This window comes from Calidris pugnax, unplaced genomic scaffold, assembly GCF_001431845.1.
Source record: "Calidris pugnax isolate Ruff unplaced genomic scaffold, ASM143184v1 scaffold161, whole genome shotgun sequence".
NCBI lineage: Eukaryota > Metazoa > Chordata > Aves > Charadriiformes > Scolopacidae > Calidris > Calidris pugnax.
The window spans coordinates 60,762-72,552 of record NW_015090955.1 but is presented as its reverse complement, the minus strand read 5'-3'; the positions used below and the strand labels follow the sequence as shown (position 1 = coordinate 72,552).

The window sequence follows — 11,791 nt, the reverse complement described above, 5'->3', positions numbered from 1 at the left end:
CTGCATCTAAACGGCCCTTAAACACAGCCAGGGATGGTGACTCCACCCCCTCCCTGGGCAGCCTGTTCCAGTGTCTGACCACTCTTTTGGTGAAAAATTCTTTCCTAATGTTCAATCTAAACCTACCCTGTTGGAGCTTGAAGCACAACCGGGCACATCCCCGCCCCTTCCCTTGCCCCACTGGGGCTGGGTGATGCTGCTCTTGTCCAGCCATCGCCGCTGCTCCCCCTGGGATCTGTGGAAAGAGATTGGCTTGAGGAGGTAGTGCATGAAAGTGCTTCTGCTACTGATGGGAGCACGATGAGCTGCCGGATGGATGAACAGCGATGGATTCCGTCCTGCACTCTGGTGCCTGCCAGCCTTTTTGCAGAAGACGTGGCCTGGAGGAAGCTTTTTCCCCTCCTTCGTGGCCATGGTGATGCTCTTCTTCTGCAGATATCACACAAAGCTGGCTCAGACCCTGTGCCTCCCCGTGCCTTTTTCGTGGTTGGACACGTTTTTTTTCCTGCGCTGCTTTGCTGTGTGTGGGGAAAAATAAAATAAAACCCCCGTGGTATTTTCACCTCTGTTCATTCTCTGCCTGAGCCCAGCAGCAACATGTGCCGCTTGTGCCGAGTCTGACTCCTGCCTCACGGGGCGGGGTGGGGGGAGAAAATAACAGCCTGAATGTTGAGTGTGCTTGTTTTTTTAATTAATGCTTTGTGTGGGCAGTGTTAACCAACCTCCCTCCCGCCTCTGGGAAGCTGTTCCATTGCCCATTGAAGAAGCCAGGAGAAGTTGGTGCTGTAGCTGTCAGTGGGCACCGAGCAGCACCTAGGGCTGCATTTTGGGCTGCATTTGGGAGGATGAGATGAAAGTATGAGGAAGAGGAGGCTGAGGGGAGACCTCATCACTCTCTACAACTACTTGAAGGGACACTGTAGAGAGGTTGGTGCTGGTCTCTTCTCACAGGGAATTAACAATAGAACGAGAGGGAACGGCTTCAAGCTCCAACAGGGGAGGTTTAGACTGAACATTAGGAAGGAATTTTTCCCAGAAAGAGTGGTCGGGCATTGGAACAGGCTGCCCAGGGAGCGGGTGGAGTCACCGTCCCTGGCTGTGTTTAAGGGCCGTTTAGATGCAGTGCTGAGGGACATGGTGTAGGGGAGGACTTTGTAGAGTAGGGGAGATGGTTGGACTCGATGATCCCAAGGGTCTCTTCCAACCTCAATGATTCTATGATTCTATGATTCTATGAAAGATAGGGGGGGCCTTGAATGGGATTTGCTTTTTCTGCCCTCTTATTCCAGGGTTTTGTGGAGTAGGTGGACTTTCCCCTGCTAGAAGAAGGTGGGAGTGAGGTGCAAGTCTGTGACATGGGGTCAGTGCGTGCACCATGACTGAGTGACACCCTGTAGCCCTTCGTGGCCATGGTGATGCTCTTCTTCTGCAGATATCACACAAAGCTGGCTCAGACCCTGTGCCTCCCCGTGCCTTTTTCGTGGTTGGACACGTTTTTTTTCCTGCGCTGCTTTGCTGTGTGTGGGGAAAAATAAAATAAAACCCCCGTGGTATTTTCACCTCTGTTCATTCTCTGCCTGAGCCCAGCAGCAACATGTGCCGCTTGTGCCGAGTCTGACTCCTGCCTCACGGGGCGGGGTGGGGGGAGAAAATAACAGCCTGAATGTTGAGTGTGCTTGTTTTTTTAATTAATGCTTTGTGTGGGCAGTGTTAACCAACCTCCCTCCCGCCTCTGGGAAGCTGTTCCATTGCCCATTGAAGAAGCCAGGAGAAGTTGGTGCTGTAGCTGTCAGTGGGCACCGAGCAGCACCTAGGGCTGCATTTTGGGCTGCATTTGGGAGGATGAGATGAAAGTATGAGGAAGAGGAGGCTGAGGGGAGACCTCATCACTCTCTACAACTACTTGAAAGGACACTGTAGAGAGGTTGGTGCTGGTCTCTTCTCACAGGGAATTAACAATAGAACGAGAGGGAACGGCTTCAAGCTCCAACAGGGGAGGTTTAGACTGAACATTAGGAAGGAATTTTTCCCAGAAAGAGTGGTCGGGCATTGGAACAGGCTGCCCAGGGAGCGGGTGGAGTCACCGTCCCTGGCTGTGTTTAAGGGCCGTTTAGATGCAGTGCTGAGGGACATGGTGTAGGGGAGGACTTTGTAGAGTAGGGGAGATGGTTGGACTTGATGATCCCAAGGGTCTCTTCCAACCTCAATGATTCTATGATTCTATGATTCTATGAAAGATAGGGGGGGCCTTGAATGGGATTTGCTTTTTCTGCCCTCTTATTCCAGGGTTTTGTGGAGTAGGTGGACTTTTCCCTGCTAGAGGAAGGTGGGAGTGAGGTGCAAGTCTGTGACACGGGGTCAGTGCCTACACTGTGACTGAGTGACACCCTGTAGTTCTCTTCCAACCTCAATGATTCTATGATTCTATGATTCTATGAAAGATAGGGGGGGCCTTGAATGGGATTTGCTTTTTCTGCCCTCTTATTCCAGGGTTTTGTGGAGTAGGTGGACTTTTCCCTGCTAGAGGAAGGTGGGAGTGAGGTGCAAGTCTGTGACACGGGGTCAGTGCCTACACTGTGACTGAGTGACACCCTGTAGTCCCCTGTGGTTTGTCCCTGGGGCAGGAGTGCTGCCGTGCTGGGCTTGCAGGAAAATCCTTGCACAGGATTTTCCCTGCACCAGCTGCAGTGGAACTGGCTCGGTTTGTGTTTGCGGCGCCGCTGACGGAGCCCTGGAGCAGGAATCGATGCCGCAAGGCCCCGGCAAAAAAATCTGCATGAAATAAGCAGGCTGTGGTTTGAACCTCGGCGCATGGAGATGAAGGTCCTTGTCAGCGAAGGGAGCGGAGAGGAGAGGAGGGGGGGTTGAATTTCAACCTGTACTGCAGCAGTTACCATGGCAACCAATTATTCCATGCCAAATTACAAGTGTTTATAACCCCGCTGAAGGAGCGGCTGGGTTTGCTCTGAACCGAGAAGGGACCAGGACTCGGTGGCAGGGACACCCCCAACTAGACCAGGTTGCCCAGGGCCTCGTCGAGCCTCTCCTTGAATATCTCCAGGGAAGGGGCCTCAACCACCTCCCTGGGCAACCTGTTCCAGTGCTCCACCACCCTCACAGTGAAGAACCCTCTCCTCATCTCCAGTCTAAATCTGTTCCCCTCCAGCTTGGTAATGTGGCTGCTGCCCGAGTTGTGCAGTGGGTCATGGGCTCTATCCCAGAAAGAATCCTAAATTCCACCCGGCCAGTCTCCATACTGGCCCTCCCCAGCATGGGGTAGCCATCTGAGGTTGGTCCCTTCTGACTGCTGGGGAGCAGAACGCATCCACCAGCCATCCAGCAAGCCCTTTTTGGAGCAGTTGGCTCACCTTGCTGCTGAAGCTGTGTGTGCCCAAGTCTGCACTGGAGATGGGAGGTTTCATGTGGCTGCTCTGCCTCTGAAAGTGAGGGAATTCAGCGAGGCTCACCTGACTTGCTCTGCTCTCCTGCCTCTTTCAAGACTCTCTGTGCATCCACCAGGACTGTTTTGTGCATGTGACAGCTGAAATCCTCCTGTAGTTAAACAGTTCTACTGCAGCACATAGTGCCCAGCTGGGCAGAGAACACAAGAACATGACCTTACTTGTGTAAAACCGTAAGCAGACATAAGATGACATGTTATAACAATTAAAAACATTGCCTAAATGTTGCCTGTCTGAAAATTTAGGGTCTTTCAGGAGCATTTTGGTGCCTCTCAGAGGCGTTGCTCTTTGCTTTACTATGCAGCTATTTTTAATATGCACATTCACTCCGTTTGCTGTCTCCTGGTTTTCTGTTCATGCTGCTGCTCACTGGAATGGTACCTGGACGCTGTGGTGTTGCAGTGTCTGGGCACTTTCAGAGGAGCTCGTTGTGATATGGAGCAGAGCAGGCATCCCCCTGCACGGCTGTGCCTCACCATTGCTGCTCTTGGCCACCTTGGTGAACAAGTATTGAGACAAAAGCATGAAGGTTCTATTGGATATTCCTTGGCCTATACAAGTTTTTTCCAAAACACAGTTTTATCTGTATTACATGACCAACTTCTCTTTTTTTTTTTCCGGTGAGCTCGTTGTGATATGGAGCAGAGCAGGCATCCCCCTGCACGGCTGTGCCTCACCATTGCTGCTCTTGGCCACCTTGGTGAACAAGTATTGAGACAAAAGCATGAAGGTTCTATTGGATATTCCTTGGCCTATACAAGTTTTTCCAAAACACAGTTTTATCTGTATTACATGACCACCTTCTCTTTTTTTTTCTGGTCCTTCACAGGGCGTGGGTTGCCTTGAGTGAGTGGATGTGTTTATAACACTCCTGGAAGGGAGGGAGGGAATGTGTCCACTTACAGGTGGGGCTTTGGGGCAGAAGGTTGGCCACTTTTTTTTTCCGGTGCTTCACAGGGCGTGGGTTGCCTTGAGTGAGTGGATGTGTTTATAACACTCCTGGAAGGGAGGGAGGGAATGTGTCCACTTACAGGTGGGGCTTTGGGGCAGAAGGTTGGCCAGAGATCACAGAACTGCCCTGAAGAAATCCTTCCGGATAAACCAGGGGTTTTCTTCTCCCTGTGTCTCCTGTGATCGGATGCTTCTTGCTGATCCCAAATCTGATTTTCCTGGTGTTTTCCCCCAGAGTAACAGCAGGGTTAGTCGAGGGAGGGCTGACTTTGGTGACAACAGCAGTTGCTTTGTGCTGGCTGGGAGGGTTTGTTGGATCAGAGCTGGGGGGGGGAAAGACCCTGCTCTTTCTCCACTGTCACTTTCCGTTTTAGGGGAGTAATGACGAAATGACAGACAATGAAGAGGAAATTGAGGAGAAATCTGAGAGTGAAGGGAGTGACTATTCCCCCAACAAGAAGAAGAAGAAAAAACTGAAGGACAAGAAGGAGAAAAAGCCGAAACGGAAGAAGAAGGATGAAGAGGAGGACGACAACGAGGATGGAGGTCTAAAGGTACTGAAGATTCCTTTACCCTGAGCTGGTGCTAGAGCATGAGACCTCAGGGGATGGCCAGGTCCCTGCGAGTTACCTTGTTCAGAGCTGAGCCATGTTATCTGGGCAGTCACCTTGTGCTGGTGGGTAGGTTCCCCTTGTGTAAAGCACAGCAGCGTGAGCAAAGCACTCCCCATTGGGCTGACCAATTTAGCCACACGGCGATGTGCACTCACGAGTCCTCATGGTACCTTTTGGGGGGCCGAAGCCAGTGTGTTTTACTTTGAGTTTGGAGGCTCAGGTAGTTTGGGTCTTCTGACAAACAGCAGCTTCTCAACCTGGGGCAGCTTGCCTTCTGGAATTGTCTGCCACCAGTGACAGATTCATGGTATCTGTCCACTGAACCTGGGGACAGAGAGTGGCAGAGCAGCTCGTGCTGAGAGGAGGTGGCCTGGGGGTCTCATGAGATGCTCGTCCTGGGTTTGGTGAGGAGGAGGTTGCAGGTGAGTGACCGGGAGGGGAAAGGTATTTCCCTGTTGTTTATCCTACGCGCAGAGGGGAACTGAGTTTCTCAGAGACGTGAACCCTGCCAAGGCTTCGTGTTGTGTTCCACGGTACAGGGAGCGTTTAGACAGTGACATGTTAATTTGCTTCTTGGAAGTGTGTGAAACATTAGTTTGTTCAGCATTTGTGCACGCTCTGGTTTGTAAATCACAGAAACGAATCCCTGCTTGCGGCTGATTAGGGAGAGCATTTGATACGGAGCACGTGACAGACCCAGCTTTGTGCTGCTCGTCTGCGGAGCCGCGCTCGTTTACGTTAACGATGTCTCTCTGTCAATCTACAGGAGCCCAAGAGCTCAGCCCAGCTGATGGAGGAGTGGGGCCTCGATGATGTAGATTATGTTTTCTCGGAAGAAGATTATCATACTCTGACTAATTACAAGGCTTTCAGCCAGTTCCTCAGGTAGTGATACGGAGCACGTGACAGACCCAGCTTTGCACTGTTTGTCTGCGGAGCCCCGCTCGTTTACCTAATGATGTCTCTCTGTCAATCTACAGGAGCCCAAGAGCTCAGCCCAGCTGATGGAGGAGTGGGGCCTCGATGATGTAGATTATGTTTTCTCGGAAGAAGATTATCATACTCTGACTAATTACAAGGCTTTCAGCCAGTTCCTCAGGTAGGAAGCTGTGGGTCTGGGTGGGGCCTTGTGTGGTGGTTGGGCTTTGGCCATTGCTCAGACAAGTGGCTGAACTTGTGAAATAAATTCTCCTGTGGTGATGCCCACACCTCTGGGGCATTTCTTGGGCTGAAGTACCAGCACACGGCGAGCAGGAGCAGATGGACAGCAAAGCTTTCCTGCTGACCTGTGGTTTTCCCCTCTTCCCTGCCCGGCAGGCCTCTGATTGCCAAGAAGAACCCCAAGATCCCCATGTCCAAGATGATGACCGTGCTGGGTGCCAAGTGGCGAGAGTTCAGTGCCAACAACCCCTTCAAGGGCAGCTCGGCAGCGGCGGCCGCGGCGGCTGTGGCTGCAGCTGTAGAGACCGTGGCGGTTGCCCCGTCGCTGGCCGCCAGCCCCCAGCAGCCTGCCGTGCCCACCGTCATCAGGAAGGCTAAGACCAAGGAGGGCAAGGGTAGGTGCCACCCGTGGTGGGCTGCACAGAGGGGGTTCCTCTCACCCAGGCTGGAAAAGGTGGCAAAGCTTCAGCAACCCGGGGAGGCCAAGGGCTGCATCAAAAGCTGCGTTGCCAGCAGGTCCAGAGAGGTGATTCTGCCACTTTACTCTGCTCTGGTGAGACCTCACCTGGAGTATTGTGTGCAGGTCTGGAGCCCTCAATATAAGAAGGACATGGACCTGATGGAGAGGGTCCAGAGGAGGGCCACAAGGATGATCAGGGGGATGGAGCACCTCTGCTACGAGGACAGGCTGAGGGAGCTGGGGTTGTTCAGCCTGGAGAAGCGGAGGCTCCGGGGAGACCTAATAGCAGCCTTCCAGTACCTGAAGGGAGCCTACAGGAAGGCTGGGGAGAGCCTGTTTACAAAGGCCTGCAGTGACAGGACGAGGGGCAATGGCTTCAAGCTGGAGGGGAACAGATTTAGACTGGAGATGAGGAGAGGGTTCTTCACTGTGAGGGTGGTGGAGCACTGGAACAGGTTGCCCAGGGAGGTGGTTGAGGCCCCATCCCTGGAGATATTCAAGGGGAGGCTCGACGAGGCCCTGGGCAACCTGGTCTAGTTGGGGGTGTCCCTGCTGACTGCGGGGGGGTCGGACTGGATGACCTTTGGAGGTCCCTTCCAGCCTGGGCTATTCTATGATTCTATTCTATGATAAGGTAGCACCAGAGACGTGTCTGCAGCTCCCATTTCCCTTGCAGAAGTCCTAGAGGTGGCTGTGTTTTTGTGTACCGTGTAGGATCACCCTGGCCACCTCTGGACCTTCTGGACTTTTGGCAGTTTATGGCAATTAACGCTCAACTTCATTCTTATCTCTTAAATAAGTGATTGGGCCATGTGCTTCTGTGCCGTCTTCTCTCCTGGGGGATTCTGCAGGGTTGTGAAGCCCTCCAGAAACCAGCAGTGTCCTCAGAGTCCAAGGTGAAGAGGAACTCTATGATTCTATTCTATGATAAGGTAGCACCAGAGACGTGTCTGCAGCTCCCATTTCCCTTGCAGAAGTCCCAGAGGTGGCTGTGTTTTCGTGTACCATGTAGGATCACCCTGGCCACCTCTGGACCTTCTGGACTTTTGGCAGTTTATGGTAATTAACGCTCAACTTCATTCTTATCTCTTAAATAAGTGATTGGGACATGTGTTTCTGTGCCGTCTTCTCTCCTGGGGGATTCTGCAGGGTTGTGAAGCCCTCCAGAAACCAACAGTGTCCTCAGAGTCCCAAGCTGAAGAGGGTTTGTAGGTTAGCAAGGCTGGGGCAGAGGTGTGTTGGCAAAGCTGGTGTGGTCTGGCCAGATGAACGTGCACCGTTGAGCCAGGTGCTTTGTGTCTGAGGTGGCAAGGAGCTCAGTGAGGGAAAGGCACTGGCAGTAAGGCTGCAAGTCTTTCTCAGAAAAAAAGGATTTATTCTCCTGGCAGCTGGGTGAAAGGTTTTCAAAACCCTTTTACAAGGAGTGAGCCAACTGTATAAATCTGCAGTAGCTCCTCTGGAAACAGTCTGGTTTGTGGTGAAGGGGCCTCTCGCTGTCAGCATCTTTCTGTTTCTGGTGGCAGATTGGTGCTGCTTTCCCCACGCTTGGAAGGGGATGTGGATGACACTGTAGAAGCTGGACAGTAGTGGGAAAGGGAGTGATCTCCCTTTGTTTGCGCCATGTTCCTCCTCGGGAAGGTTGTTTGTTCCACTTGTGCAGTCCTCAGTTCCTGGTACCTCGAGAGGTTTGGAGTGAGTGGCTCTAGTGACCAGGAGAGCAGTTTGAGGCAGCCTTCTTGTGCAGTGGGCACAAACTCCATGGCTGCCTCTTTTCTCCCCACCTTGCAGAGCCCCGAGTCCCTATTTTGGCTGCAGTAGCTCCTCTGGAAACAGTCTGGTTTGTGGTGAAGGGGCCTCTCGCTGTCAGCATCTTTCTGTTTCTGGTGGCAGATTGGTGCTGCTTTCCCCACGCTTGGAAGGGGATGTGGATGACACTGTAGAAGCTGGACAGTAGTGGGAAAGGGAGTGATCTCCCTTTGTTTGCGCCATGTTCCTCCTCGGGAAGGTTGTTTGTTCCACTTGTGCAGTCCTCAGTTCCTGGTACCTCGAGAGGTTTGGAGTGAGTGGCTCTAGTGACCAGGAGAGCAGTTTGAGGCAGCCTTCTTGTGCAGTGGGCACAAACTCCATGGCTGCCTCTTTTCTCCCCACCTTGCAGAGCCCCGAGTCCCTTTTTTGGCAATTTCATAGAATCATAGAATCATTCAGGTTGGAAGAGACCCTTGGGATCATTGAGTCCAACCATCTACCCTACTCTACAAAGTCCTCCCCTACACCATATCCCTCAGTACCCCATCTAAATGTCCCTTAAACACATCCAGGGATGTGGATGTGGATTTGCCACCCTGTGGGCTGCGGTCCCTCTCCGGGATCCCTGGGTGGGTGCTTTTCTCCCTCAGTTCTTCCCAAGCCCTGGGTCTGTTCTTGCAGCCTTTTGCCCCAAAGCAGGTGCTCTGGGGACAGTGCTAGCAGCTGCCCTGCTCCCCGGGGTGCCCAGTGCTCTCCCGTCCTCCCTGTAAATCCTGGGGATTTGGGGATGGCTGTTTGTAGAGTAACCAAACAAGGCTTCTGTTTCTCCAGGTCCAGGCGTGAAGAAGAAAATCAAGGGTTCCAAAGATGGGAAGAAAAAAGGGAAGGGGAAAAAGATGGCAGGCTTGAAATTCCGGTTTGGAGGAATCCCCAGCAAAAGGAAAAAGGGCTCCTCTGTAAGTGTGCTCTGCCTTTTTCTGCACGGGGCCTTGGGTGTGGGGGGCACAGTGGGGAAATACCAGGACAAGCTCTCCCCTAGAAGCCCCCTTGAGTAGGGGTGTCACAGCCTGGTTTGTGCGAGGCACCAAGCTCCCATCAGCGCGTTCATCGTTTCGATAGAGACCCGTGTCCGGGCTCAGATTTGTGAAGACGTTGTGTCTGAGCATGATTTCTCCTAAAATCGTGTAACCACGTTTCCTCGCAGTGATTAGGTTGGTAATGCCATCATTTCAGATTTCATTTGCAAAGGAATTCTTCAGGGCTTGCACTCCAGCTGAACCGTACGTCAAAGGGAATTAGCGAATGCTTTAATTACGTTAGCGCAGCCGTGCCTCCGGGCAGCTGGGATCCTGCAGCACAGCCCAGGGCTTCCCGAGCTCCTGCTCTCTCCAGAGCACAGCAGCAGGGCTCTGCTGCACCTTGGCTTTTGTCGGCACACAAACATCAGGTGTGTTTGAAAGAATTAGCAGAACATCTCCAAGAATAAATCTCTTAAATATCTATTGAATAGGGGCGGAGCCCTTGTGGGTCTTGATAAAATCCCATTAGTTCACCCTTATTGGGCTCTAGCTTTAGTTGACAGAACTGGTTATAAATACCTTTTTGCTTCAGAGGTGGAAGCAGAAGGAGTGATCTGAGGCAGCCACTGTGTCATGGTTTAACCCCAGCCAGTAACTAGGATCACGCAGCCGCTCGCTCTCTCCCCTCCTTCCCGTGGTTTAACCCCAGCCAGCAACTAGGATCACGCAGCCGCTCGCTCGCTCCCCTCCTTCCTCCAGCAGGACAGGGAGAAAAAGGGAAAAAAAAAAAGCCCTCATGGGTTGAGGTAAAGGCAGTTTAATAGAACAGTGATGGAAGAGAAAAGAGTAATAATAATAATGGGAAAGGAATAAACAAAAAAGAAGTGATGCAGTACAATTTCTCAGCACTGATGATCACAGCCTGTCCCGAGCGGTGATTGTGGATCCCATCTCCTTCAACCCCCATTTACACACTGAATGTGTGTCTGTGGTGGCATCTTGTCCTGGCTGTGCTCCCTCTCAGCTTCTGTGGAGAGCTGAAAAAGTCCTGGACTCAATATAACTTAGCAACCACTAGGACAAGATGTGTTATCAAAATTATTCTTCTAATAATTCCAAAACGCAGCAGCTACTGAGAAGAAAATGAGCTCTGTCCCAGCTGAAACCAGGACTCGCTCGCTGCTGCTTTTTTTTTCAACCACACATCATGGAAAATTCACCCCAACTCTGGGCACACCCCAGATCTGCCCACTTGTGTTTCTGGAAGTTACCAAGAGCTTGGGCTGGCTCCTGCAGCCGGAGCGCTGAGCAGCGGGTTGATGGCGTGCAGATGGGGGATTTGCATCCATAAATCCCCAGAATAAGGATTCAGACCACAGAATCACAGAACCTAGAGGTTGGAAGGGACCTTCAAGATCATCTTGTCCAACTGTCAATGTGGTGGCACGTTCTGACACCGTTGGGTGCTGGGTCTGTCTGGTTCCTTTCATGTTGCAAGGAAGGTCAAGTGTGAACACCTACGTGCGGGCACACAGATGGGCTGGCACGGGTGTCAAGAGAGAGGGAGAGGGAACAAAGTTCTGCTGGTGGTGGAGGAGGGGTCCCCTGATTGCCCAGGAGTGGGAGGAGGGGGCTGTCCCCTCACGTGTCTGTTTCGGGGGTCTGCACCCAGGGTGGCATCGTCACAGCAGCTGAGCCCTCCCCAGCCTGCCTGGCCAGCCAAATCTCTGCACCAGCGGATCCAGAGGGGAGACCCAGAGCCCACCTCTTGTTGGGGGGGGCAGGCAGGGAGTTGACATGTTGATTTATGCGTTTTAAATGTGCTGTGAGGTTTGCTGGGTGATTGCACAGCGACAGGGCTGTGACCTGGGCAAGCTGTGCTGAGCTGTGCGGGGTAACGGCCTCAGGCTCTAGTGATAGTCCAGATCTGCACTGATTGATGGCCTGGCTGGGACATCGATGGGATGGAGGAGATTTCCTCGCTTCCTAACGCCTTGTGACACGTTCCTGTCAACCCTGTCCCTGCCAGCAGCGTGTGTGCCCTCACACCATCCCTGCTGCTCTGTTCACGTGGAAAGCAGGGTGCCCCGAGGAGCTCAGCTGCTGGGCCCTGATCTCACGTGGGTTTCTGTGGGTCTTTGGGGGTTCATTCTGCTGCAGAGTGGTGTTTTCTGGGAGTGGGGAACCGGGCAGGGTGGCACCGGGGACCCAATGGTACTGGGAGCTGGAGCAGGGCTTCAGGGAGAGGTGTTTTAGAAGGGCAACAAAGCTGGTGAGGGGTCTGGAGCACAAGTGTGATGAGGAGAGGCTGAGGGAGCTGGGGTTATTCAGCCTGGAGAAGAGGAGGCTGAGGGGAGACCTTCTTGCTCTCTCCAACTC

The 11,791-nt window shown here is 52.6% G+C and overlaps 1 protein-coding gene across 1 annotated transcript in view; it reads left to right on the top strand.

The window, feature by feature from the left end:
* Positions 1-11,791, top strand: part of CHD5 (chromodomain helicase DNA binding protein 5) — a 69,748-nt gene that overhangs the window by 7,323 nt on the left and 50,634 nt on the right. Inside the window, exons 3-6 of the mRNA XM_014952091.1 lie at positions 4,787-4,966; positions 5,793-5,911; positions 6,344-6,582; positions 9,225-9,349. Of these exons, the coding sequence (XP_014807577.1) occupies positions 4,787-4,966; positions 5,793-5,911; positions 6,344-6,582; positions 9,225-9,349 (663 nt within the window). The remainder of the gene's footprint in view (positions 1-4,786; positions 4,967-5,792; positions 5,912-6,343; positions 6,583-9,224; positions 9,350-11,791) is intronic.